Source organism: Panulirus ornatus, chromosome 5 (genome assembly GCF_036320965.1).
Source record: "Panulirus ornatus isolate Po-2019 chromosome 5, ASM3632096v1, whole genome shotgun sequence".
NCBI classification, from domain to species: domain Eukaryota; kingdom Metazoa; phylum Arthropoda; class Malacostraca; order Decapoda; family Palinuridae; genus Panulirus; species Panulirus ornatus.
This window is the reverse complement of record NC_092228.1, coordinates 39840725-39864172: the sequence shown is the minus strand read 5'-3', so window position 1 is coordinate 39864172 and position 23448 is coordinate 39840725. Positions and strand designations below refer to the sequence as shown.

The 23448-nt window shown below is 41.8% G+C and overlaps 2 protein-coding genes across 5 annotated transcripts in view; one reads left to right on the top strand and one right to left on the bottom strand.

Moving 5' to 3' along the window:
• Window positions 1-1905: 1905 nt before the first annotated feature.
• Window positions 1906-23448, bottom strand: part of LOC139748687 (uncharacterized) — a 25240-nt gene continuing 3697 nt past the window's right edge. For 2 of the 4 annotated variants that reach the window (XM_071661992.1, XM_071661994.1), the window contains 3 exons: window positions 20807-21006; window positions 6339-6402; window positions 1906-3710 (listed from right to left, as the gene is read on the bottom strand). In XM_071661992.1, coding sequence (XP_071518093.1) covers window positions 3556-3710; window positions 6339-6402; window positions 20807-20974 — 387 coding nt within the window. In that variant the 5' untranslated portion in view covers window positions 20975-21006 and the 3' untranslated portion in view covers window positions 1906-3555. The remainder of the gene's footprint in view (window positions 3711-6338; window positions 6403-20806; window positions 21007-23448) is intronic. The other 2 variants (XM_071661993.1, XM_071661995.1) reach the window with 1 other exon arrangement.
• The window catches only part of LOC139748686 (uncharacterized), a 16889-nt gene continuing 14699 nt past the window's right edge, over window positions 21259-23448 (top strand). The window contains exon 1 of the mRNA XM_071661991.1: window positions 21259-21284. The gene's annotated coding sequence lies outside the window, so the exon portion shown is untranslated. The remainder of the gene's footprint in view (window positions 21285-23448) is intronic.

The following is a 23448-nucleotide window of genomic DNA, read 5'->3' as shown; positions in this document are numbered from 1 at the left end:
AAATGAGTTAGTGAGATGGAACAAGATTACCTTCATGACACGACCTTACGACCCTTGGTATGGTACCTATCATCATACCCAAGGGTACTACCGTCGTGCTCAGGGGTCGTAACATCCTATCAATTCGTTGAATATGGCTTGTTGTAAGCCAATATGTGTTCGTTATGTCATTGTTTATCAATGTCTCTATGTATTTATGTGTCTGTTCATAGACTAATCACTGTCCTCATTTGCGCATGAAATGAATCACTCAAAAACATATACGTACATACCCATCATAATAACATATCATATACATATATATATGTAGCCATTTTAAAGTATATCTTCATACATGTGTGGGACAAGGCTTCACCCAAAACCTAACCCACACACGCGGAAGGTGTCAGGCTGACTCAAGAAATTCAATTAACTACATTAAACGTAATTTAATGTAACTGAAACTTCAAGAAGTGAGAGAGAAGAAAGCTAATTACATCAGCTGTATTGCAGCAGCTGTCCAGGATTCTCCGGTATATTGATAATAAAAATATGGAGTTGGGTTGAATGACATTCCTGACATCACTCGAAAATGCTCTTAGCAGTATAGATACTTCTTAATCAATCTCGAAGAATAATCGAGCATCACACAGTGTCCTTAACATTGCAATTAATAACAGCTGCTTACCATACACGTTTCCACAGTGAGTGAAAATTGAAGAGCAAGTCAACTTTCAAGCAAATCACAATCTTAATGTTTACATTCTTCCCGGGTTGGTGTCCAAATGAGAAACTAAGTTAAAAACTATAATAAAATACTTTGCAATGTGATTTCTTGCACTGTTTACACTCCAAATTTATTTTTATCACTGAAATTTCTATCATACGTTTTTTGAGTTGATTCTAACTGTTAATGTAATGCAAATGCAAAGAATGAAATTATCAAACCTGAATTATAGCCAAGAAAGAAAGCTGATCAGTCACGTAATCCATATATGATGTCATATTTTTAGATCATAAATATATTTCGATTTTAAAGGATGGTAGAAAAGAAGATACTATTTCATGATTCACAAGAGAAAAAAGTCAATAGTTCAAGAAAAGAAGATACTATTTCATGATTCACAGGAAAAAAGTAAATAGCTCAAGTCACAGCCAGGGAACATTACCGGACGATTTCTGTTTATCACTACTATATTGTCATTTCTAAAGGATATTAGGGGAATGATGAGAGATGATGTGATTCGAGTCTAAATACAAAAATAATATAGAAATGAGTTCATGATATAGGAAACAATCAATTTCAGGTAGCTGTTGCTATTATACTCTTGTCTAGGACTTTACATAGCAATTTTCATAACAATGATTAAAGTATCAGTATTTCACAGCTTACAAAGTTATATCCAGCGTTATGGAAAAAGTAACCATATATAAAGTTGGGCTTTCAATTATTGTTTAGGTTCGTAGTACCCAGAGTAGCAGTCGCTTTCACTCCTGATCACTGGGCGGCTCACTTTCCTTTAAGTAAAATTCTACAAAGATGAAATGTTTTCAATAAGTCTTCCCCTTGGAGTGAAAATCTATAGTAGTGAATAAAGACATCAGTCAATCATTTTCCTCACGCAAATTCTATAGAATAGAATAACTTTTACCATAAGAATAGCAAGTGACATCTTGATTTTATCCCACCCTCCCTGTTTTGATCCAACTCTGCTTAGCATTAACCGACTATCACTAACCTGACCCAGCTTTCTAGCCTTATCGTACTCTCACTAATGTGACTCATTAGTTGCATATTTCTTTCCAAAACTTTTTATAAACTTTTTGCACATTGTACCTCGTAAAAAAAGTCAAGGGAATTTTCAGAAATTTTCGTTGTTGCTTCACAGGTTCGTCATGGAATATAGGATATACAGAAACAACCTCTTTCGTTATAACATACCATATATTCGGCATAACATACTTTACAAAACAAGAAAATAGCAAATAAAGCCACCAGCGGAACTCCCCAATACACATTCTATAAGAAATAATTTCCCTACATACCCCTGACATACTTCACAAGAATATATTTACAAATAAATTCAATATACATGATAATGCTGACGGGCCTAGGGTTGGCTTACAATACACATACACATTTAATGTTAAATACTCTACCTAAACAAACTACACTAATTGATATTTCTTTTTTTTTTTATTCATATGAACCTCACTTAACATTATGTTTTATAACAAAAAGATTGGGAGATGGATGACACATATAAAAGCCTCAAAATCTCTTATAAATACAGATTCTGAAAGAATTTTTTTTAAAGAGCAGAGTTCTGACTAGCTTTAAGTAATACAGTCTTACATACATACATTTCTCACAACCCTGTTCAAAACTAATGGATTCCAAATAAATGGTTTACCATATACATTTACATTGTCAAAACCGATCCAGATTTACAACTTTTTCAAATAACTGTGATCTCAGTACATAAACACAAAGTTATATTTTACTTCCAAATGAAATAACTTGAAAATAGATTCTCACTTACGTCGAGGAAAGAAGTTAGAGTAAGGTGTAATTGAAAGCAAATAGATGACCATATGAGTGTCTCTGGACCGAGACCAGTCAAATGACGGTACGAATCCCTCGCTCTGGACCGGGGCCAATCAGCATGGCGATACGACCCTTGGGTATGATGACCTGGCCTGTGACCTGACCTTTAAGGTCAAGGTCAAAGGCTAGGCCGTCATACTCAAGGCTGATATTGTTGCGCTCATGGGCCTGTATCATCGTGCTCAAGGGTCGTACCGTCGTGCTCAAGGGTCGTACCGTCGTGCTCAAGGGTCGTACCGTCGTGCTCGAGGGTCGTACCGTCGTGCTCAAGGGTCGTGCCGTCGTGCTCGAGGGTTGTACCGTCGTGCTCAAGGGTCGTACCGTCGTGCTCAAGGGTCGTACCGTCGTACACATGGGATTAAAGTGACATGCAGTCCAGGGAGCTGGGATAATGTTGTGTAACCAATAAATGAAAGTCATTTACATGCAAATTTCTTCATCAGTATGTAAAACCTGAACAAAGTGAGAGCAACCTTTCTGAAACAATTGTTTTGCTCTCGAAATGGAGAGGAACATGGCTGACCGTCGAATTATAGACCATTGGTTTATTGAACAGAATGACCCAATGGGACGTGTTAGCAACACTGCCTCACATATCATAGATCAAGGCGATGTGTTTGCATATTGGTAACACTGACTTACGAATTATACAACCACGTGGTCGTGTTGGCACCACTGCCCCACGAATTATAGATCACACCAATGCATTGGCAACACTTCACTGCGGATGACGGATCAAGGTGCCGTGTTGGCGACACTGCCTGGTGGATCATGAGGACGAAAGTCACAAGATCTGAGAGAGAGAGAGAGAGAGAGAGAGAGAGAGAGAGAGAGAGAGAGAGAGAGAGAGAGAGAGAGAGAGAGAGAGAGAGGAGATAACAGCAGGCGCCTGAGGGGCACAACATAAGACACCCGTCCTGGACGCCAGCAGGGGGGGTTGGGGGAGGAGGAGGAGGAGTAGGAGGAGATCAGCAGTTGAGGAGGAGGCGTGGCCCGACGGCAGCAGAAGGCAGCAGGAGGAGTAGCAGCAGGAGCGGTGCCGGGCTCACGCTTGAGGCCAGGTTGCAGTTGCTGTCTGTACAACAGTGGACCTCCGTGTATTTGGTCTTTAGTTCCTTCTCGCCTGGAAGAGATGTAAGGAAAGGTCACCAGTGATTCATAACTGGATATCAGAGGTCAGCCTGGGTCACTGGGCGATCAGCAGGGGTCAATATATATATCGAAAAAAAGGTCATTAAAGGTCAGCCCTGATCACCAATCGTCGTCAAAGAACAACACAGGAAATCAAACATTTGACCTGACTTAATATCTCAGTAAATAGTTAACAGGTCACCAACTGTTTGTTTAAAAGGTCATTGGTGAAGATCAAAGGTCAAGAGAGGTTAGATATCAATACATGTCTCTATAAGTATCATTATTAATAAGTGTCATCTAAGGATACCACCAGAATTACTTTCGGTTAACGACAATGAACCACTGATGCTATTAACGTCTTGCCCTGGGTGAAGCAAACTACCAGCAGTAGTTAGTTGTGAGGCCATCATCGTGATAGGTCAAGGGATAATAATGTGAACATAACTACTAATATTACCAGTCTATATCACAACCTTACCTTAGTGTCACGTACATACCCACACCAGCCAGGGAGGTGGACGTATACTCTGCATACATAAACACACACAGACAGACACACACACACCCACACACACACAGCTGGTTGGCAGTGAGCCAGCTGCCGTCCGCAGCCCTCACTAGAGCCCTTAAGAGCAGCATAGAATCCCTGAGATAGGCCACTTGAGGGCGTTGTATGGGCTCGTCTCCTCAAGCCTCCCTCACTATATCCACGAAGGAATTAGACGTGTACTATCCCCTCTCTCCATAACTCACCCTAACTTTTAAAAAGCTTTTATCTCCTTAACAGGTTGAGAATATTCCTAAATATGCGTGTTAGGCTGAAGGTCCTTTGTTAATCACCGACTATTGACCTCTACTGTCGTTCTTACGATGAACAAAATACGTGTATGATTAGTGATAGAAAATGAATATGTTAAAACACATTACAGGAGAAGCATGTTAGAAAACAGAAACCTTAATAAGGAAAACGGAATTACCCTAGAGAACCGATATTTCAGGACACCTAAAGCTTAGAGAACATGCACTATGGTTCACAACACTCAATGTAAAAAACGCATATTGTGATCTAGAAAATACACTTAACTTTTAAGACCAAAACCTTACGTATTTGGCCAGTTTGAAGCTTGAGATTTCAGCCTGACACTTGCTGTCACAGCTTTAACAGCTTAATCAGTCAGGAAAACAGCTTACTGTGGGGCAATGGACCACAGAGACAGTTTTCCTCTAGATATTCAAAACAATGAAGACATAGCGAGGTGGACACCAGTGTTCAGCCATGATGAGATGAAGGGTTCTCAATATTCAGCAGTGAGGAGATGCATAATATTTGGCGGTAGATAAGTAAGTAATTCCTCAGTCACAAATATAAGTAATATTCTCCCAACATTCAAAGATTAGTTCACTAAACACGTATAACTCTACGGATGGAGCCACTCACGTTTAACTAACCCGGCAAAGTCTACGGACATATCCACCCATATTTAACTAACAATAGAGACTATATAGATACGCCAGCCGATAATTTAGTGAGAAAACACATCTACAGTCTGGCTAACTCACAGTTCAAATCACTGCAAGGATCAAGGACTTATCATTTAAGTGATCATAAAAATGAAAAATAGTTAAAAGAAATAGTATGAATGGGAGGTTTTTAGGAAAAATGCGAAGCGTTTTACAAGAATCTATTTATGTTCAGGGCGAGTATGGGTCCCTGTCTGGCCAGGAGCAATGTAGTACCAATCTCTGAGAAAGGTGACAGAGAAGTAACCTCGCAGGACAAAGGTATGCATAAATTACTGGAGAGAACAGATTATGTCTAGCGAGACGAGGTTAAGATGGGACACCAACTGAATATTCTTGCAGATGATGATGTTGAAATCACACTTGAAGTGGGGAGATGTAGACTGTGCAACAGAAATCCTTCTCAAATGCAACATTGTCAAAGTAAATGGTTGATAACAAGTAACCCTTAAGACACACAAACATTACCATACTTCACATATGGGCCCGCCCAGGTTCGAGTCCTGAGCGTGGCTGACGACCCACACCCAACTCAGGTGTTCATTCTTCCTCAAAGTTGGCTTAGATTGGTGTGTGTGTGTGTGTGTGTGTGTGTGTGTGTGTGTGTGAGTGTGTGCGTGTGTGTGTGATACTCTCTTCGTACCCTGTCCTCTCTCTCTCTCTCTCTCTCTCTCTCTCTCTCTCTCTCTCTCTCTCTCTCTCTCTCTCTCTCTCTCAGGCAGGACAATCACACACCTTTATCTCATCTCATATCTTATCTCTCTCTCTCTCTCTCTCTCTCTCTCTCTCTCTCTCTCTCTCTCTCTCTCTCTCTCTCTCTCTCTCTCTCTCTCTCTCTCTCTCTCTCTCTCCCAGCCTCCCTGACGGGACACCACCAATGTCTCTATTTAATGTCTCTCGTGCATCTCTTGACTGCCCCCCCCCCTTTGCAAGCAACCGCTTAAGTGCTGCTCGCTACCACAGCGCTGCCTGCTTTAAAGAGAGAGAGAGAGAGAGAGAGAGAGAGAGAGAGAGAGAGAGAGAGAGAGAGAGAGAGAGAGAGAGAGAGAGAGAGAGAGAGAGAGAGAGAGAGAGAGAGAGATTCACTTTAACTTACTATTCAAGCACATATCCTGTGTCCCACATCGCCGCTGCACTTGGCCTGTCTGCATATGCAGTTTCTGCAAGAACAAAAGTTCCGGATAAGAATATACTAACATCAGAAGCTCAAACATAAATGAATTATAATAATTAGTTAAACTTTCCTCACGCTTTAATGAAACAACGCGAATTTTCAGAAAAGAATCGTTTGTCAGGCAGCGAAGCGTAAGCGTCAGGTGTCGAAAGTGCCGTACACTCGAATCAGGTCGCAAGAATTCTATTTTCTTTTTCTTTCATTTCTTGGTTCCACTCACGGCCATCAAGGACAAAAGTCCCCACGAGGTTAGGACTTAACTGAAATACAAAGGTGGATTAAAGAGATAGAGAGAAATTACATGAGGAAAGTGTTTTAAAGAGTTTTTGGTGGAAGGTGCGTGCATGTGTGTGTGTGTGTGTGTGTGTGTGTGTGTGTGTGTGTGTGTGTGTGTGTGTGTGTGTGTGTGTGTGTGTCTGTAAGTACATTCCCCTGCCCGTGATGGACGAGTATCTCTGGCAAGCTGAAAGCGGTGGTGGTCACTGGCTGTGGTGGTGGTACGTAGGAAGGACAGATAACAGTAGACCTGATGGTCTATGACCAGGTTATTATACCAATATATATATATATATATATATATATATATATATATATATATATATATATATATATATAAACAAATGATGGCACACAGCAGGCTCCTCCCGTAACCATCATTCCCTCAAACACAAATAATAAATTTAAAGTTACACCATAGAGTGTACTGCCTTGGAAATTTTGTAGGAAACGATAAATGGAAACTACCATTTAATAATTCTAACTACTGTTTAGTCTGATAAGGGTTTATTGATCTCTGAAGAATCTGAAATACAGACGTATAATAATGTTATTCTGAAACAAGCTAATAATCAGATAATCAACATGATTAGAATAATTCTTTGGCCAGTGACTCAAAATTATCTTATAGAATCTTCACTCTACGATGATTGGAACTGACCTTAACATACGATTGGAATCGACCTTATACTAGGATTGGAAGGGACCCACTGCCCAATCACTTCATCACCTCCTGGTAACAATGACTATTTTTCACGCCAGGATGGAGTAGGATCCCGGCCTGCCTGAACAATGTTGGGAGGGAGGTGAAATATATATACGTGCTACGTCAGCCAGGAGCCAGGGAGGGAGGGTGAAGAGCCCCGAGCCATGGAAGGTCTCAGAGAGAGAGAGAGAGAGAGAGAGAGAGAGAGAGAGAGAAGAGAGAGAGAGAGAGAGAGAGAGAGAGTCTATGTGGCCCTCTCATCATGCAGACAACCCATACCAGAGATTGGGCCCTCACGACACACAGACAGGGCCCTCACGACACAGTATGGGCCCTCACGACACAGTATAGGCCCTCACGACACAGTATGGGCCCTCACGACATAGTATGAGCCCTCACGACACACAGACAAGGCCCTCACGACACAGACAGGGCCCTCACGACACAGACAGGGCCCTCACGACACAGTATTGGCCCTCACGACACAGTATGGGCCCTCACGACACAGTATGGGCCCTCACGACACAGTATGGGCCCTCACAACACACAGTATGGGCCCTTACGACACAGTATGGGCCCTCACGACACAGTATGGGCCCTCACGACACAGTATGGGCCCCAGGGAGTTAGGTAGTGGAGTAACCCTCTGGACCCCCCCCCCTCCTCCTTATCTCTTATCTCTCATTGATCTCTCTCAGCACCATTGTTGTTCGTCGTACATCTCACCCAGAGAGATACCTGCTCTCCAATCAGTAGCATCTTTCATATAAACTCATTTATACTTCCCTAAAATCTCTGCTATTCCCTAAAATGTATACTTTTCTTAATACCTTTGATTTCCTTGAAACTGTATATTTTCTTAAGTATCTCGAGGTATCAGTAAATATAAAGTTTTTTATTGGTACTGAAAATAAATAGTATTTGATGAAGAAAACTAACTTGATAATTTTTTTATTTGGTGTTTATAGACAGGATGAAAATCTTGGATGATTGTGTTCCCAAATTTGAAAAAGTTATAACACAGGAGGAGAGGATTTCCAGTCCCCCATCCCCTGTCAACGTGTACCTTTAAAAAGTGATAGTACAGGAGGGGTTGATTTTTTTGGCCCCTCCCAGCTCCCGCTCCTCTTGGTCACCTTCAACGTTTAGAAAGTAATAAAACAGGAGGGGAGGAGCTCCACTACACCCCCAGTCCCCCCCATCCACCCCTTGCTACCCGCCTGGTCACCGTGTTGGACACGCAGGGAACACCTGGGTTGTGCCCCCCCATCCTCACCCCACAGCACCAGCACCCCAGCTGCTGGGGAGCCATCTAGCGGCACCCCTGCCACACTATCAATCACTGATAAAAAGGCTTTAACAAAGGCTATGACAAAAATCCTATTTGGGAGCCATTTCATACCAACCTCGGGTTTAACGAAGCCAAACTCGGGTTGAACGAAGCCAAACTCAGGTTGAACGACGCCAAACTCGGGGTAAACGAAGCCAAACTCAGGTTGAACGACGCCAAACTCGGGGTAAACGAAGCCAAACTCAGGTTGAACGACGCCAAACTCGGGGTAAACGAAGCCAAACTCGGGTTTAACGAAGCCAAACTCGGGGTAAACGAAGCCAAACTCAGGTTTAACGACGCCAAACTCGGGGTAAGCGAAGTTAAACTCGGGTTTAACGAAGCCAAACTCAGGTTGAACGAAGTCAAACTCGGGGTAAACGAAGCCAAACTCAGGTTTAACGAAGCCAAACTCGGTGTTGAACGAAGCCAAACTTGGGGTGAACGAAACCAAACTCAGGGTGAACGAAGGCCAAACTCGGGCAGGTCCTCTGCTTTGACAAATGAGAGCCAGCCTTCGAACCCCCAGGCTGTAATCTTCCTCGTTGCTTCCAACAACAATATATTCTCGATGTGGATGATGATGTATTGTTATGGAACTTGTAATACAAGTGATTATATACATCACTGTGATCATATTGGTAATACACTTATGATCATATTGGTAATACACTTATGATCATATTGGTAATACACTTATGATCATGTTGGTAATACATTACTGTGGTGAAATTGGTAATACGTTACTATAACTGGTAATACATTATTGTGATGTGATTGGTAATACGTTACTGTAACTGGTAATACATTATTGTGATGTGATTGGTAATACGTTACTATAACTGGTAATACATTACTGTGATGAAATGGGTAATGCGTTACTGTATATTGGAAAGTCTTTACTATGGGTAGGTTTCCAATGGTAACCCAGCGATCCTGAACCATATTTACGAAATATTTTCATTATAACGAAAACGTTATCCCTGAGCTTCATCATGTGTTCCTTTGTAAGAATTTTAATTTCAGCTTCAAAGAGCGTCAGGAAATGTAAACAATCAAAAAACCAAACAGTCGAGTCTGTTTACAATAGCACTGATCTGACCTGTAAACAAACTTACAGTTTGCGATAGAATATAAGATTATGAGCCAGTTTAAAGCACATGATTTACGCAAACACGACTGTACGACCCTTGAGCACGACGGTACGACTCTTGAGCACTACAGCACGACCTTTGGGTGCGACAGCCTTGCACACACACACACACACACACACACACACACACACACACACACACACAGATACACAAGTCCTATCCCATGGGAATGCAGCCAACGGTAAAATATCGGCCACGCTGCAGATGGCATGAGCGCAACTCATCTGTATTGTGCTGGCGAAGTGTTGTTTTGTTCCAGGGAGAAGACCGGGGACTGAGAGAGAGAGAGAGAGAGAGAGAGAGAGAGAGAGAGAGAGAGAGAGAGAGAGAGAGAGAGAGAGAGAGAGAGAGAGAGAGAGAGATCGTCTTTACCAATCTCAGTTCCTCCTTCAGAATATAAACACATGTTATCATTCTCTTTCGTGAAGCCATCAGCCTCGTATTCAAATATTTTTTTTCTGCAAAATAAAAATAAATATAACTTAATAAATGTAACTTAATTGAAGCTGATTGTGTCTTTTGAAGTAAACTCATCTCATCCATTTCTTCATTTTTAAGCCTTTTCTCCTGTAACATTAAGGAAAACATGAGATAAATGTATCATCTCATTGTAAATATAATTTATTGTTTGTTTACAATGATTGTTAACTAATGTAGCCCAGCGCTGTCAGGAAGTCTTCAGCTTTTAGTATTGCGACATCTGGCAACTCAGCTCTATGATGAGAGAAACCTATAAAAACCAGATTGAATGTCCATTTTTAACTGCTGGTTTAATTGCAATCTTGTCATACTCCACACAGGACGCATTTACGAGAATGAAAAATGACTTCTGAAGACTGGTTACGAAACGCGCGGATTTGCGCGCCAAAATCCTTGGAATTTAACGGACGTGAGGTGTGGAATTTACGCGGGAGGAGCCAGACGGACGACCACCTCAGTTTATTTCGTCTCTCCGGTGGGGGAAAAAAACCTGGTGAGATTACCAGAGCCGGGCTGACGGGCGGCTGACAGGCGGCAGGTCGTGTGCTGACACTGGCCGGGGGAAATGGAGTGGTCCATGTGTTTGTTTGTGTGTGTTTGTGTTGTACCCGGACCCCGGGCGTTTACTGCCCAGATCACCGGCTCAGCTGATATTGTTGCCGACATGAAATGGAATATACTAAAACGTAGGTACGTGGAAACTGTTATAATATATATATATATATATATATACATATATCATACAAACCTCTAACAGCCAGGATCGAACCCGGGACCCTTGTGCAAGAGGCAGAAATGCTAACCGCTAGGCTATTGGCCAGGCTAATAGTACATAACTACTAGAATACTAACTATTCGAATGCCCTTCGTCTCACAATGGTGAGCAACGGGGTCTACACCGGTTATCTCCCAACAGGTTAGCATTCCTGCCTCTTGCACAAGGGTCCCGGGTTCGATCCTGGATGTCGGAGGTTTGTTTGTATGTTCTATGAAGGTGTGCGTTTCTATACACTTCATTATATATATATATATATATATATATATATATATATATATATATATATATATATATATATATATATATATATATATATATATATATATATATATATATATATATATATATATATATATATATATATATATATATATATATATATATATATATATATATATATATATATATATATATATATATATATATATATATATATATATATATATATATATTCTTAGTTGCCTTGTACGACACGCAGGGAATACGTGGGAAGTATTCTTTCTCCCCTATCCCCATACGTCAATATGAATGACTGTGGTCAGGATGCGGGCACACAGACAGACAGACAGACAGAGAGAGACGCACACATATACGATCAAATCTACTCATAATTCTCACATTCCGTTTTCCTGGTGAGATGGAATGAGACCAGATGGATTATTTCTGCCTCATTCAGTAAGCTATAATTACTTCAACATAGCATAATAAAACATATTGTATTTCTTTATTGAAATATTAATTAATCCAGATGAATGTTGAATGAAATACCACAGTGAATATTACTTGTCTTCTCCAGGTTCCCTACACTTCGTCAAAAGCAAAATTATATTAAATAATAATTACGCGCTACTAAAAGCTTGATGTAATCACTGAAAAAAATCATAAGTTCTACAAAATATGATTTATGGAGCTGGTTCTTACATCAGGTCACACGGAGAGGCCAGACCTCGTCTGGTTTACTCTCGTGATGTTCAGGCTTTACGTTGAGAAATCCCAGGCAGCACCACACTTGGGATTACTCCCCCGTGCCATCATAAATCCCCCCCTCCCCTGTGGCCCCCCCAGCTGTGAGGACTGACGGCGGGAGAGACAATAAATGGGAAGGATATAAGGCGTTCCTTCCGGGTCGGCCATGTTGGATGCTCCAGGGATGCTCTGTTCTCTCAATATTTGCACAGACGAGGAATTAACGACAGTAATATGTAAATGAATTAAGGTTTTTATGTAGTGTGTGTGTGTGTGTGTGTGTGTGTGTGTGTGTGTGTGTGTGTGTGTGTGTGTGTGTGTGTGCAAGTCAAGGGAGAGAGAATCAAGGGGATGGTACCTCTTTAAGGGGAAGGACCTTTAAGGGGATAATCTCCCTTTAAGAAACTTGTTCTCTCAGTAACAGCCACTTTAAGGAATTGTTCCTTTTACCCGGTAATCTCTCAGGAATATTGACCTTTTTAAGGAACCTTTAAGGGGACGTTTCGTGGATGTGACCTTTGACATGGATATAATGGGTCAGGTCAAGGGAGCTGGTCATCACCCAAAGATCGTCCCGTCGTGCTCAAGGGTCGTCACGTCGTGCTCAAGGGTCGTACCGTCGTGCTCAAGGGTCGTACCGTCGTGCTCAAGGGTCGTACCGTCGCGCTCAAGGGCCGTACCGTCGTGTTCAAGGGTCGTCCCGTCGTGCTCAAGGGTCGTACCGTCGCGCTCAAGGGCGGTACCGTCGTGCTCAAGGGTCGTCCCGTCGTGCTCAAGGGTCTTACCGTCGTGCTCAAGGGTCGTACCGTCGTGCTCAAGGGTCGTACCGTCGCGCTCAAGGGTCGTCCCGTCGTGCTCAAGGGTCGTCCCGTCGTGCTCAAGGGTCTTACGGTCGTGCTCAAGGGTCGTCCCGTCGTGCTCAAGGGTCGTCCCGTCGTGCTCAAGGGTCATACTGTCGTGCTCAAGGGTCGTCCCGTCGTGCTCAAGGGTCGTACTGTCGTGCTCGAGGGTCGTCCCGTCGTGCTCAGACGTTTTAATTTGTTTGGAAACATAATTTGTGATAGGGTCTGTGTGCGTTGGTCTGTGGCACAGCAGAAGTCCGTGTCTGTGGCACATCAGACCGTGTGGAACACAGAGCCCAGCGCGACCCGGCAGCCAGTATGGGGCAGCTCGGGGTCAGAGGTCAGGTCATAGGTCATTAATGTCGCTCAACTTTAACCGCGTGGAATAATTCACTGGCGGGAACTGCCCAGCAAAGTTCACACGGTCACGCCTCGCGACACTGGTCGTGTTGCCCTTGACGGCCCCACGGTACGACCCCGTGTCTGACGACGGTACGACCCCGTGTCTGACGACGGTACGACCCCGTGTCTGACGACGGTACAACCCCGTGTCTGACGACGGTACGACCCCGTGTCTGACGACGGTACGACACCGTGTCTGACGACGGTACGACCCCGTGTCTGACGACGGTACGACACCGTGTCTGACGACGGTACGACCCCGTGTCTGACGACGGTACGACCCCATGTCTGACGACGGTACGACCCCGTGTCTGACGACGGTACGACACCGTGTCTGATGACGGTACGACCCCGTGTCTGATGACGGTACGACCATTACGTGCTAAGGACTGGCCCTTGGGAGAGAGAGAGAGAGAGAGAGAGAGAGAGAGAGAGAGAGAGAGAGAGAGAGAGAGAGAGAGAGAGAGTGTTTATAAATTCAGTTTAAATAACTACGTTTTATGGAGAATGATATATGTGGATATCTTTTCTTTTTTTATAAGACTATGTGAAGAAGATCGCGAATTCCTCTCAGCCTCTGAGAGCTGCAGATTGCTGGAACCCGTGCAAGATATTGGCCGCCATTTGGCGTTCCCTTCCTACATAAACCAGTTTTACAACGTCAAACTTTTCAACGAAATAACGAAATACGAGAATGTAAGATTTTCTTGTAATGAAGTTTTCTGAAGACTGTGATATATATAATTCTTTCATACAGGAGCTTATATATATATATATATATATATATATATATATATATATATATATATATATATATATATATATATATATATATATATTTCCATGTGTGGCGAGGTGGCGATGGGAATGAATAAAGGCAGACAGTGTGAATTGTGTGCATGGGTATATATGTATGTGTCTGTGTGTGTATATATATGTGTACAATGAGATGTATAGGTATGTATATTTGCGTGTGTGGACGTGTATGTATATACATGTGTATGGGGGTGGGTTGGGCCATTTCTTTCGTCTGTTTCCTTGCGCTACCTCGCAAACGCGGGAGACAGCGACAAAGCAAAATAAATAAAATAATATATATATATAGTCCTGACCCACCCCGACCTTTCTTTTGGTCGTCTTAACCCACCACGACCTTCCAGCTGGCCGTCCTTAGCCAACACGTTGTAAAGTAAATCTCATTTATACTTGTTGTAAATGGTTTATTTATTTACGTTCACCTCATGAGACTGTTTAGACGAGCTGTTTAGCTCCGGTAGGTATTGTAACAACGAGTCTATGGTGATATCTTGAGCACGACGGTACGACCCTTGAGCACGTACCGTCGTGGTCAAGGGTCGTACCGTCGTGTTCATGGGTCGTACCGTCGTGTTCAAGGGTCGTATCGTCGTGCTCCAGGGTCGTACCGTCGTGCTCCAGGGTCGTACCGTCGTGTTCAAGGGTCGTATCGTCGTGCTCCACGGTCGTACCGTCGTGCTCCAGGGTCGTACCATCGTGTTCATGGGTCGTACCGTCGTGCTCCAGGGTCGTACCGTCGTGGTCAACACGTCGTACCGTCGTGCTCCAGGGTCGTACCGTCGTGCTTATGGCTTCGACATCATCATTTTTCAAAGATATTAGATGACCTTTTGAAATATAGCGATTCCCACGTCAAATTAACTGTACATGATAAATCAATTAACAAAATATTAATTACCCTGTACCGTAGTTGCCAAAAACACTCCCTTTTTTCATGTACGTGACGTCATTAATTCTTTGTCTGAAACAAATCACATTAATTGAACCTGTCACAAGCCTCGACACATATACGTTGCAGGGAGCTCTCATCCAGAGCCAATCATAAGTCCCCTTACATATATCATAGGGAGCTCTCAACCTAAGCCAATTACAAGCTTACAATTGTAGCACACTTTCCAGGGAGCTCTCAACCGGAGCCAATCACAAGACTTGTTATATGCTTTGTAGGCGACTATCAGCCTCTGGATGCGCTTCTGTGATTGGTTCGAACTTGAAAAGCTTTCAATGAAAAAATATAGCATTGATCTAGGCTGAGAATAATTTCTCAAATTGCTCAAGTTATAAACTGCTGGGAATGGGAACTTTCAGATCTTGTAATTAAGTCGGCTCCTAAATGTATGCAAATTACTACATGGATTAAACAAAGCCTGGAATGTTGATTAAATGACAACTTTTGTAAGATATTTTTCTCTCCCTCAGGCCTGTCATGTGTGTGTGTGTGTGTGTGTGTGTGTGTGTGTAGAGAGAGAGAGAGAGAGAGAGAGAGAGAGAGAGAGAGAGAGAGAGAGAGAGAGAGAGAGAGAGAGTTTATGTGTGAATGTGCATGAGTTCTTACGTGTGTGCGTTCATATGCACTATATTCGTGTTTTGTGTGTGTGTGTGTGTGTGTGTGTGTGTATATATATATATATATATATATATATATATATATATATATATATATATATATATATATATATATATATATATATACCCTGGGGATAGGGGATTAAGAATACTTCCCACGTATTCCCTGCGTGTCGTAGAAGGCGACTAAAAAGGGAGGGAGCGGGAGGCTGGAAATCCTCCCCTCTCTTCTTTTTTTTTTTTTTAATCTTCCAAAAGAAGGAACAGAGGGGGCCAGGTGAGGATATTCCAAAAAAGGCCCAGTCCTCTGTTCTTAACGCTACCTCGCTAACGCGGGAAATGGCGAACAGTTTAAAAGAAAGAAGAAAATATATATATATATATATATATATATATATATATATATATATATATATATATATATATATATATATATATATATATTTCCCTGTGTATTTCCCTGTCCCAGCCTCTACCTTCCCTGGGAGACCACATCTTTATTTACTTCAAGAGAAATATATGCTCAGCTTATGGCAACACTCGGATTAAATGGCTAGTGACGCGCGAAGATTTAAATGCCTCAGTCGCGCGCTGGGTTTTAAATGTCTGAGAGCCGCGCGCTTGGGTTTTAAATGTCTGAGAGCCGCGCGCTGGGGTTTTAAATGCCTCAGCCGCGCGCTGGGGTTTTAACTACATGAGAGCCGCGCGCTTGGGTTTAAATGTCAGAGAGATGATGTTTAAATGGCTGGAATTGCTAAGATGGTTGACTATGTTATCTATAAAACCGAAGGTAAACTATTCAAAGAAAGCAAAACAGTGTGAGAAAGAAACAATGACTAAGAACATTGCAAAATTTAAAGAAGGAAGAGTTAAAAGCAAACAAGAGAAAATTAATAACAACACAATCATTTAAAAACAAAACGTAGGAAACAAAAGAATTGAATGAACAGAAGGAATAGGTAGTAGAGGATAAAAGTTAGTAATATAAATAGAAAAGAATATTAGACGAAATGCGAGTCGGACGAAAGAGAAGTTAACAACATTCATCGGTGAGATAAAACTAGGAAAGATGGAAAGCAAAGTTAAAACTGTAATAACAATACAAAGATGACGGTAGAGATGAGGGCAAGAGAAAGACAGAAAAGTTGAAATGATTCAAGTTATGAGAATCAGGTCCAGAACATAGAAGGAATATCACCATGGCAATGAAATAGAGAAGGAACAACTGGAAATTATGATTCTATATTAAAGTAAGAATAATGCATAGCTGGTAAAGTGAGAACAAAATGAAAGGTGAAAAAGAAACTTATCAATGGCAGAAAAGTGTGAAATGGAGGACAGAGATAAAAGCATGAGAGATATGGGCAGTTTCGAAAAAGAAAGAGAAGAAAGCGAAAAATATTGGGATCGTAACTACACCAGTGAAACTGAGAATAATATGGGAGGCAATAAAAGTGAGAATAAGAGAGAGAACAAGCGGACTGTCGCCCATCTCGGACAGTCGTGACGCGCCATAAAGAATATTGCCAAATGTCGCCATCGGTGGCGACATTTTATTCCCCTTGGGAACTGCCCGGCCAACCGCCGCGCGCTGCCATAAACCCAGACTCAGGATGTCTGCTGCCCATATTTTGCCACAAGAAAATGATTGCCTGACGTTTGCCTCAGTTATTAATGTCTGCCACTGGAAGTCTGGAGCGGCAGTTACAGGATTTATTGTCAGAAAATAACTAGGAATGCAGTTGTAAAGTTTGCCTCTAGATATCGACGAGAATGCAATATCCAGTGCGTCTGGCAGCAAAGACTAGCTAAGAATATACCCATTCAGTATTTGCAATACCTAAGCCTTCCCATTTCTGTGGGAAGCCACCCGTAAAATACATTTGTACATCTTATTACGAGACAGTCTGACCTTTGACCTGACCACAGCAGGTCAGATTAAAGTCTGGGGGGACATGTGCCCAAATGTCGTACCGTTGTTTACATCATACGAAAGTCCTAAATGATTGTACCACTGTGTTCAAAGATCATACACTGTGCTCATGGATCATACCAGTGTGCTCAAGGATCGTGCCACTGAGTTCAAGGATAGTACCACCGTGTTCAGGGATCGTACCACTGTGCTCAAGGATAGTACAGTTTGGGAAAAAGGTGAATTCAAAATTCTGACAATCCTATAATGTGAACAGTTCCCAACTTGGAGAAAGCTAATTATATCAAAACTTTTGCTGCAACTGTAGCTATGTGTAACTTTGCTAAACTTCATTTAACTTAATTTTGGAAGAAAAAAAAAGGTTGTCTTTAAATGCATGTTGAATCCTTAAACTACATGAAAACTAGTCCACCAATTCAAGACAGCCTTGTACACCTTACTTAACTAGTAATTCATGTTTGCATATAATTCACTCAGTTTTTCAGTGTATTACCGTAGTGTCTTGTGTAACCTTTTTTTTTTTTAATGTAATATTTACTTTATTCTTACATTGTGATCATCTAATTCTCTATACTTGGTTTATGTATTTGTATTTACTTTTAATTTTACTGTACAACTTCGTCCTTGCCTCTCTGTTTATATTCAATATTTACTGTCCACATTCGTATATGCATTAATGAAGTTTCTCAACTCCACCTGACAGACAGACACGGTGTCTGGAAGGCCTTTGAGCCGATATAACCTTTGCTACGAGCACTTTGAACCTCTGCTAAAAGCATTTGCAACCACCCTCCCTCCCACCCACTGGAAGCCCAGCTGGAAGCTACAAGCCCCGCTGGGAGCCTCTGGAACCTGGAAATATGTTCCTCATATGCTGAGGAAAATGACTTTTCCAGGACTCACCAAGGCAGGTGTAAAATGCTATTCTCTTCCTCTTAAAGCTGCCCACTTCAAGCTTAAGCACAGGTCTGGATGGTGAGCCCAAGGGCCGGGGGAAGCTTTAGCCTGTCAGTCAACAAGGCCATCTTCTGGGAACCCCTTGTTCCAGGGCCAAGGGTTTCATCACGGCAGTCGGCTTTAAGAGAATATTTCGGTCTGGAGGGTTCAGGGTAGCTAGCGGTGGTCAAAGGGTTCACAGCTCCCTGGTCTGGAAAGCTTCATGGCTTAAAAACGCTTAGAATCGCAACAAAAACAAAGAGGTCTAAGGGCAGTTTTCAGGGTCAGTGCACCTGCTAAGGCTAAGGGCCCCAAGCACCTTAGAGGACAGAGTCTCAGGGTAATTTTCAGGTCTGGGGGTCTTAATGGCAGCTTTCAGGGCCAGGATCTCCAAGAGCTCTTTCAGATCTAAGGGCTTCAGTGGACCTAGAATAGCAAGATGCTTCAGGGTAGTTTCCAGGGGCCTTAGTGGATCTGAAACAACCAGATGTTTCAGGGTAGTGTCTAGGGGCCTTAGTGGACCTGAAACAACCAGATGTTTCAGGGCAGTCTCCAGGGAACAAGATTCAAGGGCAATCACAGGCGCTCAAGTCTCGGTGGTGACTCCCTACATCACAAGTTTTTGGGTAATACATATGACCATAATCTTTCTGATGACTTCCCTGGCTGAAGTTATAAGGAAGTTCCTCAGGTCAAGGTGTCAGGTCCCAGGGCCCTCAAGACCCACCACAGCATCCAGGCTCCTTTTCAGGACCAGGAAATTACAAATAAATTCAGGGCCTCTGAACTGAGGGTATTTCTCATCCGAACAAGGCCTCAGGGTCATCCCTGAGAGGTTACAACCTTGTTACAGGTTATATAACAGGACCAAGACCTGTAACTTGATATTTCAGAGTATTATGATAAAGAAATCCACAGTGGCGTAACAAACCACATTACTATTCCATAAATACAGCCATGTATTAAAGATGGTAAATACGCCCCATTGCCTCGTGTTTATTGAATGTGGGAATACGAAGGTATAGAATGAAACATATTCTTCATGCTGACGAAAAACATTGAAGTTATATTCAGTAAAAAAGAGAGAGGAACAATTGCTGAAATAAACTCCGTTTCTTTCCGTCTTAAGGAGCGGTTAAGAGACCTTGCAAAGGGGTTGTTGGTGCAAAACATTACCACATTCTCAAGAATATGTGTTAATGTTATATACATATATCCCGGGGGTAGGTGTCCCATGACCCTCCCACATCCCAGCTCATGAGGATATACTACATCCCTGCTGGGAGGGGAGGAGGAGGGGCCCCAAGATAGCTGCCGCAGGAGGCAACCCAGAGCGCCAACTGCGACACATTTCAGATGGATATTTTCCGGTTCGAATCCCCTCGAGCGCAGCCTGACTCCGTGAGACATCCTGCTGGAGCCGCCACGGAGATATGGAGAGATTCTGGCTCGTCTTCACGGGAAACTGGAGTCAAAAATGCAGGATATGGTAGCACCTTTAAGTCTCCCTCGACGCAAAACTTCACAAGAAATGTTTTGTTTGTTCCTCTGTAGACCAGCCCGACCCCCTGGCTGGCTCAACGCGACTGGGGACCAGAAGTCTCTCCCATGACCTGTGTATTTCCACACACCACAGGTCACATGTACCATACCCAGCTAACTAGACAAATGGTGGACCATGTATATACCAAAAAAACGCTCCATAACAAATAGGAAAAGCTGTCACTTAGAATAACCTATCACATCCCTGGGCTCCCAACCTCTGATATAATCTACGATAAGATTACCTGGATATTATCACACCTTAAGTCTGGCTGCCAGGTGGTTAACTTATACACTTCGTAACAGATTAGTAAACTGTGAAATCCAAATGTCATTTTAAAATCCTGACTGAAAAGTCCAGGTCACTGTAGTACATGTCTGTACATAGAAATATTAATATTTACATTATTATTATGAATAATATATTATCAATACTGTTTAGATGGCTCATGAATAATAATAATAATAATAATGATAATAATAAAAATAATAATAATAATAATAATAATAATAATAATAATAATAATAATAATAATGACAATTATATATTATTATTATTATTATTATTATTATTATTATTATTATTATTATCGATAATAATATCAATAATGGTATTGTTTCTAGAAATAATAATAATAATATCAGTTCAGAGACATTGCTTACCATACATCGAGTGTCGTCTGCTCCACAGGCCTGTGATTGGCTCTTCTCATACTTGATACAGTTGTGGCAACGGTAGCATCTGAGGCCCTCCACCACCCTGGGACCGCCCACTGCCACACCCACAGCCACAACCATCATCGCCCACTGCCACGCCCTCACGCCCATCATGCAATGACTTCGTCTCCTCGCGCCAACACTGTCTGGGAGACCATGATGTCAAAGGAGGATCTACATTATCCGGTATTCATATATATATATATATATATATATATATATATATATATATATATATATATATATATATATATATATGATTTGGAATAATATTTCCCCAAAGAATGTTGTATATTAATTTGTTTATGCATTTATATATGTAGATGTGTTAGACTCTCAATTTATTTAGGAAAATGAGTATTTCTTGTTTACAAGTGGAACGGAGCCGTGTCTGAGTCAGTTATGAAGGAGACAGACTTCAAAGGTGAGTTTTCATGCAAGCAAACTTAACTCTGGGTTTTTCTTTCAGCTAAAACGAGTCCACACATGACTTTACCTTCGAAAGACTCTGGTTACATTACTCAGCCAAATTTCGCTCACAACAGAAGACAGACTGTTGTGAAATGTACTTTAGGGAAACCTTAATCCTAGGCTAATGCTAATTCTCTCTCTTGATTTCCGTTTAACGGTAGATTTAACTCCTAGGCTAATGCTAATACTCTCTGTTGATTTCCGTTTAACAGTAGATTTAACTCAAGATATGGATCGCCTTACGATATAAGCAGGAAACCATCAATATTCATTACCGTTGATGAAGCTCCATAGCTTTATATAAAGCACTAAGACAAGTAATGTTATTCATCCGGATTATATCAGCGTCGGTCTCATTGTGTACATACAAGTGGCGCCCCGCCATCAAGGCTGAAGACATGAACATTAAACACAGGAACATTACATGGGTGAAGGTAACAAACCATTAGGAGAGATGAGTTCCAGAGAGAAGTTTGGGCTAACCTTACTCACCAGGGAAGAGAGAAGTTGAGGTTAACTTGATCACAACATTCATGTTTGTAAACTTATCTGATGGCACGGTAAACAGTTCTAGGAAAAGATACATATGTAGAACAAACAAGCCATAACAGGAAATTAAGGAAGCAGATTGTTGGATAGGATGTACAGGAGTACTTGGAATAACTGAAAGGTGATTGTATCAGTTTTCATCCATTATATGAAAGCTTAAAGAATTGTGTAACGAGAAAGTTTAAGGGATGAGGCCCCACGAGTGTAGAACTCCCCCTTCCCTAGTATAAACAAGTAATTACAAACTGCTACAGACACCTAAACAAGCATACCCTTGAGGGACATGCACAAGCACCTCAACACCTTATCTATACTTGTGTACTACACGATACCGAATACATCTAACGGGACAACACAAACCCCTAAAACATCTTTAGACTAGGGTCCATAGTGGGCGTCACACGCCACTGAAACCGTCAATACAAAACAAAACACGTCATTGAAATCCCATTTTCTCGGCGTCTGTACTCCACTGAAATTCCACTTTACGGTTTTTATGTCAACAAAAAGAATATGAAGTCGATCTGGGGCTTTTCTCACAACTCTTCTCCTTATATACAGAGTCATAGCTTTTTATTCTCAAGAAAAATCCGCGATTTCAGCAACACTTACGAAAACGGCCTTTATGGAAACGGTCCATTGGAGTCAAATAAGTTTCCCCGCGAGCAGAACACTGTCTTCCTCACACTGTGAGATGAATGCGACCAAAATTCTTTTGTTCAGCCAGAGTTTTGTCCGCTGCATTTCTTGAATTGTCTACATTTGTTTCTTCACTTCTTTAACAATGATCATTAAAAGGACTTTTGAGTGTGTGTGTGTGTGTGTTCCCGTCTCTTAACTTGTATATACGTATGTGTGTATACATGTACACACCCAAGCTTACGCCAGGCACCCGTTCATCGACCAGCCTCCATGGAAGGTGTTAACAATAGAGATGATTGAGAACCGGCTGCCCTATCCGGGATGCGAACCCGGGCCCGGTAGAATGTGGATCGCATTGCTAACCACTGCACTACAGAGGCTCTTAATACACATGTATGAAGGGTTACATTATTCAGTAAGTAAAGTGAGCCAACCCACTTGTGTAATTAAATAACTGGTAACCGTCTTACGCAATGTCTTTCATAGAACAAGCAAAACAATTTAGAATGTTTCATCGTAGCTTTTATCATTATTTTAGTATTTTGTCCCAATTCTTGCTGAAAACATAATTCTAAATCGTAATGCAAACAGGTTTTCTTACAAAAACTGTTTAGAAACAAAGTCTTGTCTTATTTTCGTGAGATGCATCGCCATAACATTCTATGTCCTCGTTTTTGTTAAATCATTCTCGTTCCATAGAATATTGACTACTGAAATCTTTACTCCAGCTCTGGCTAGAAACCAGATATTCAGTCTCAAAACCCACGAGAGACCTATTCTTTCATTAGTGTGTTCTCGTGTCACAAACTTTCCCCATAAACTTGGCGGAGGGCAGAACTTTTAACCCTGCAATCACGAGGAAAAACAAAAAAAGAGGAACTTATCCCAATTTTGGCTTGAGAGCCATACGTTTGACACGAACTATA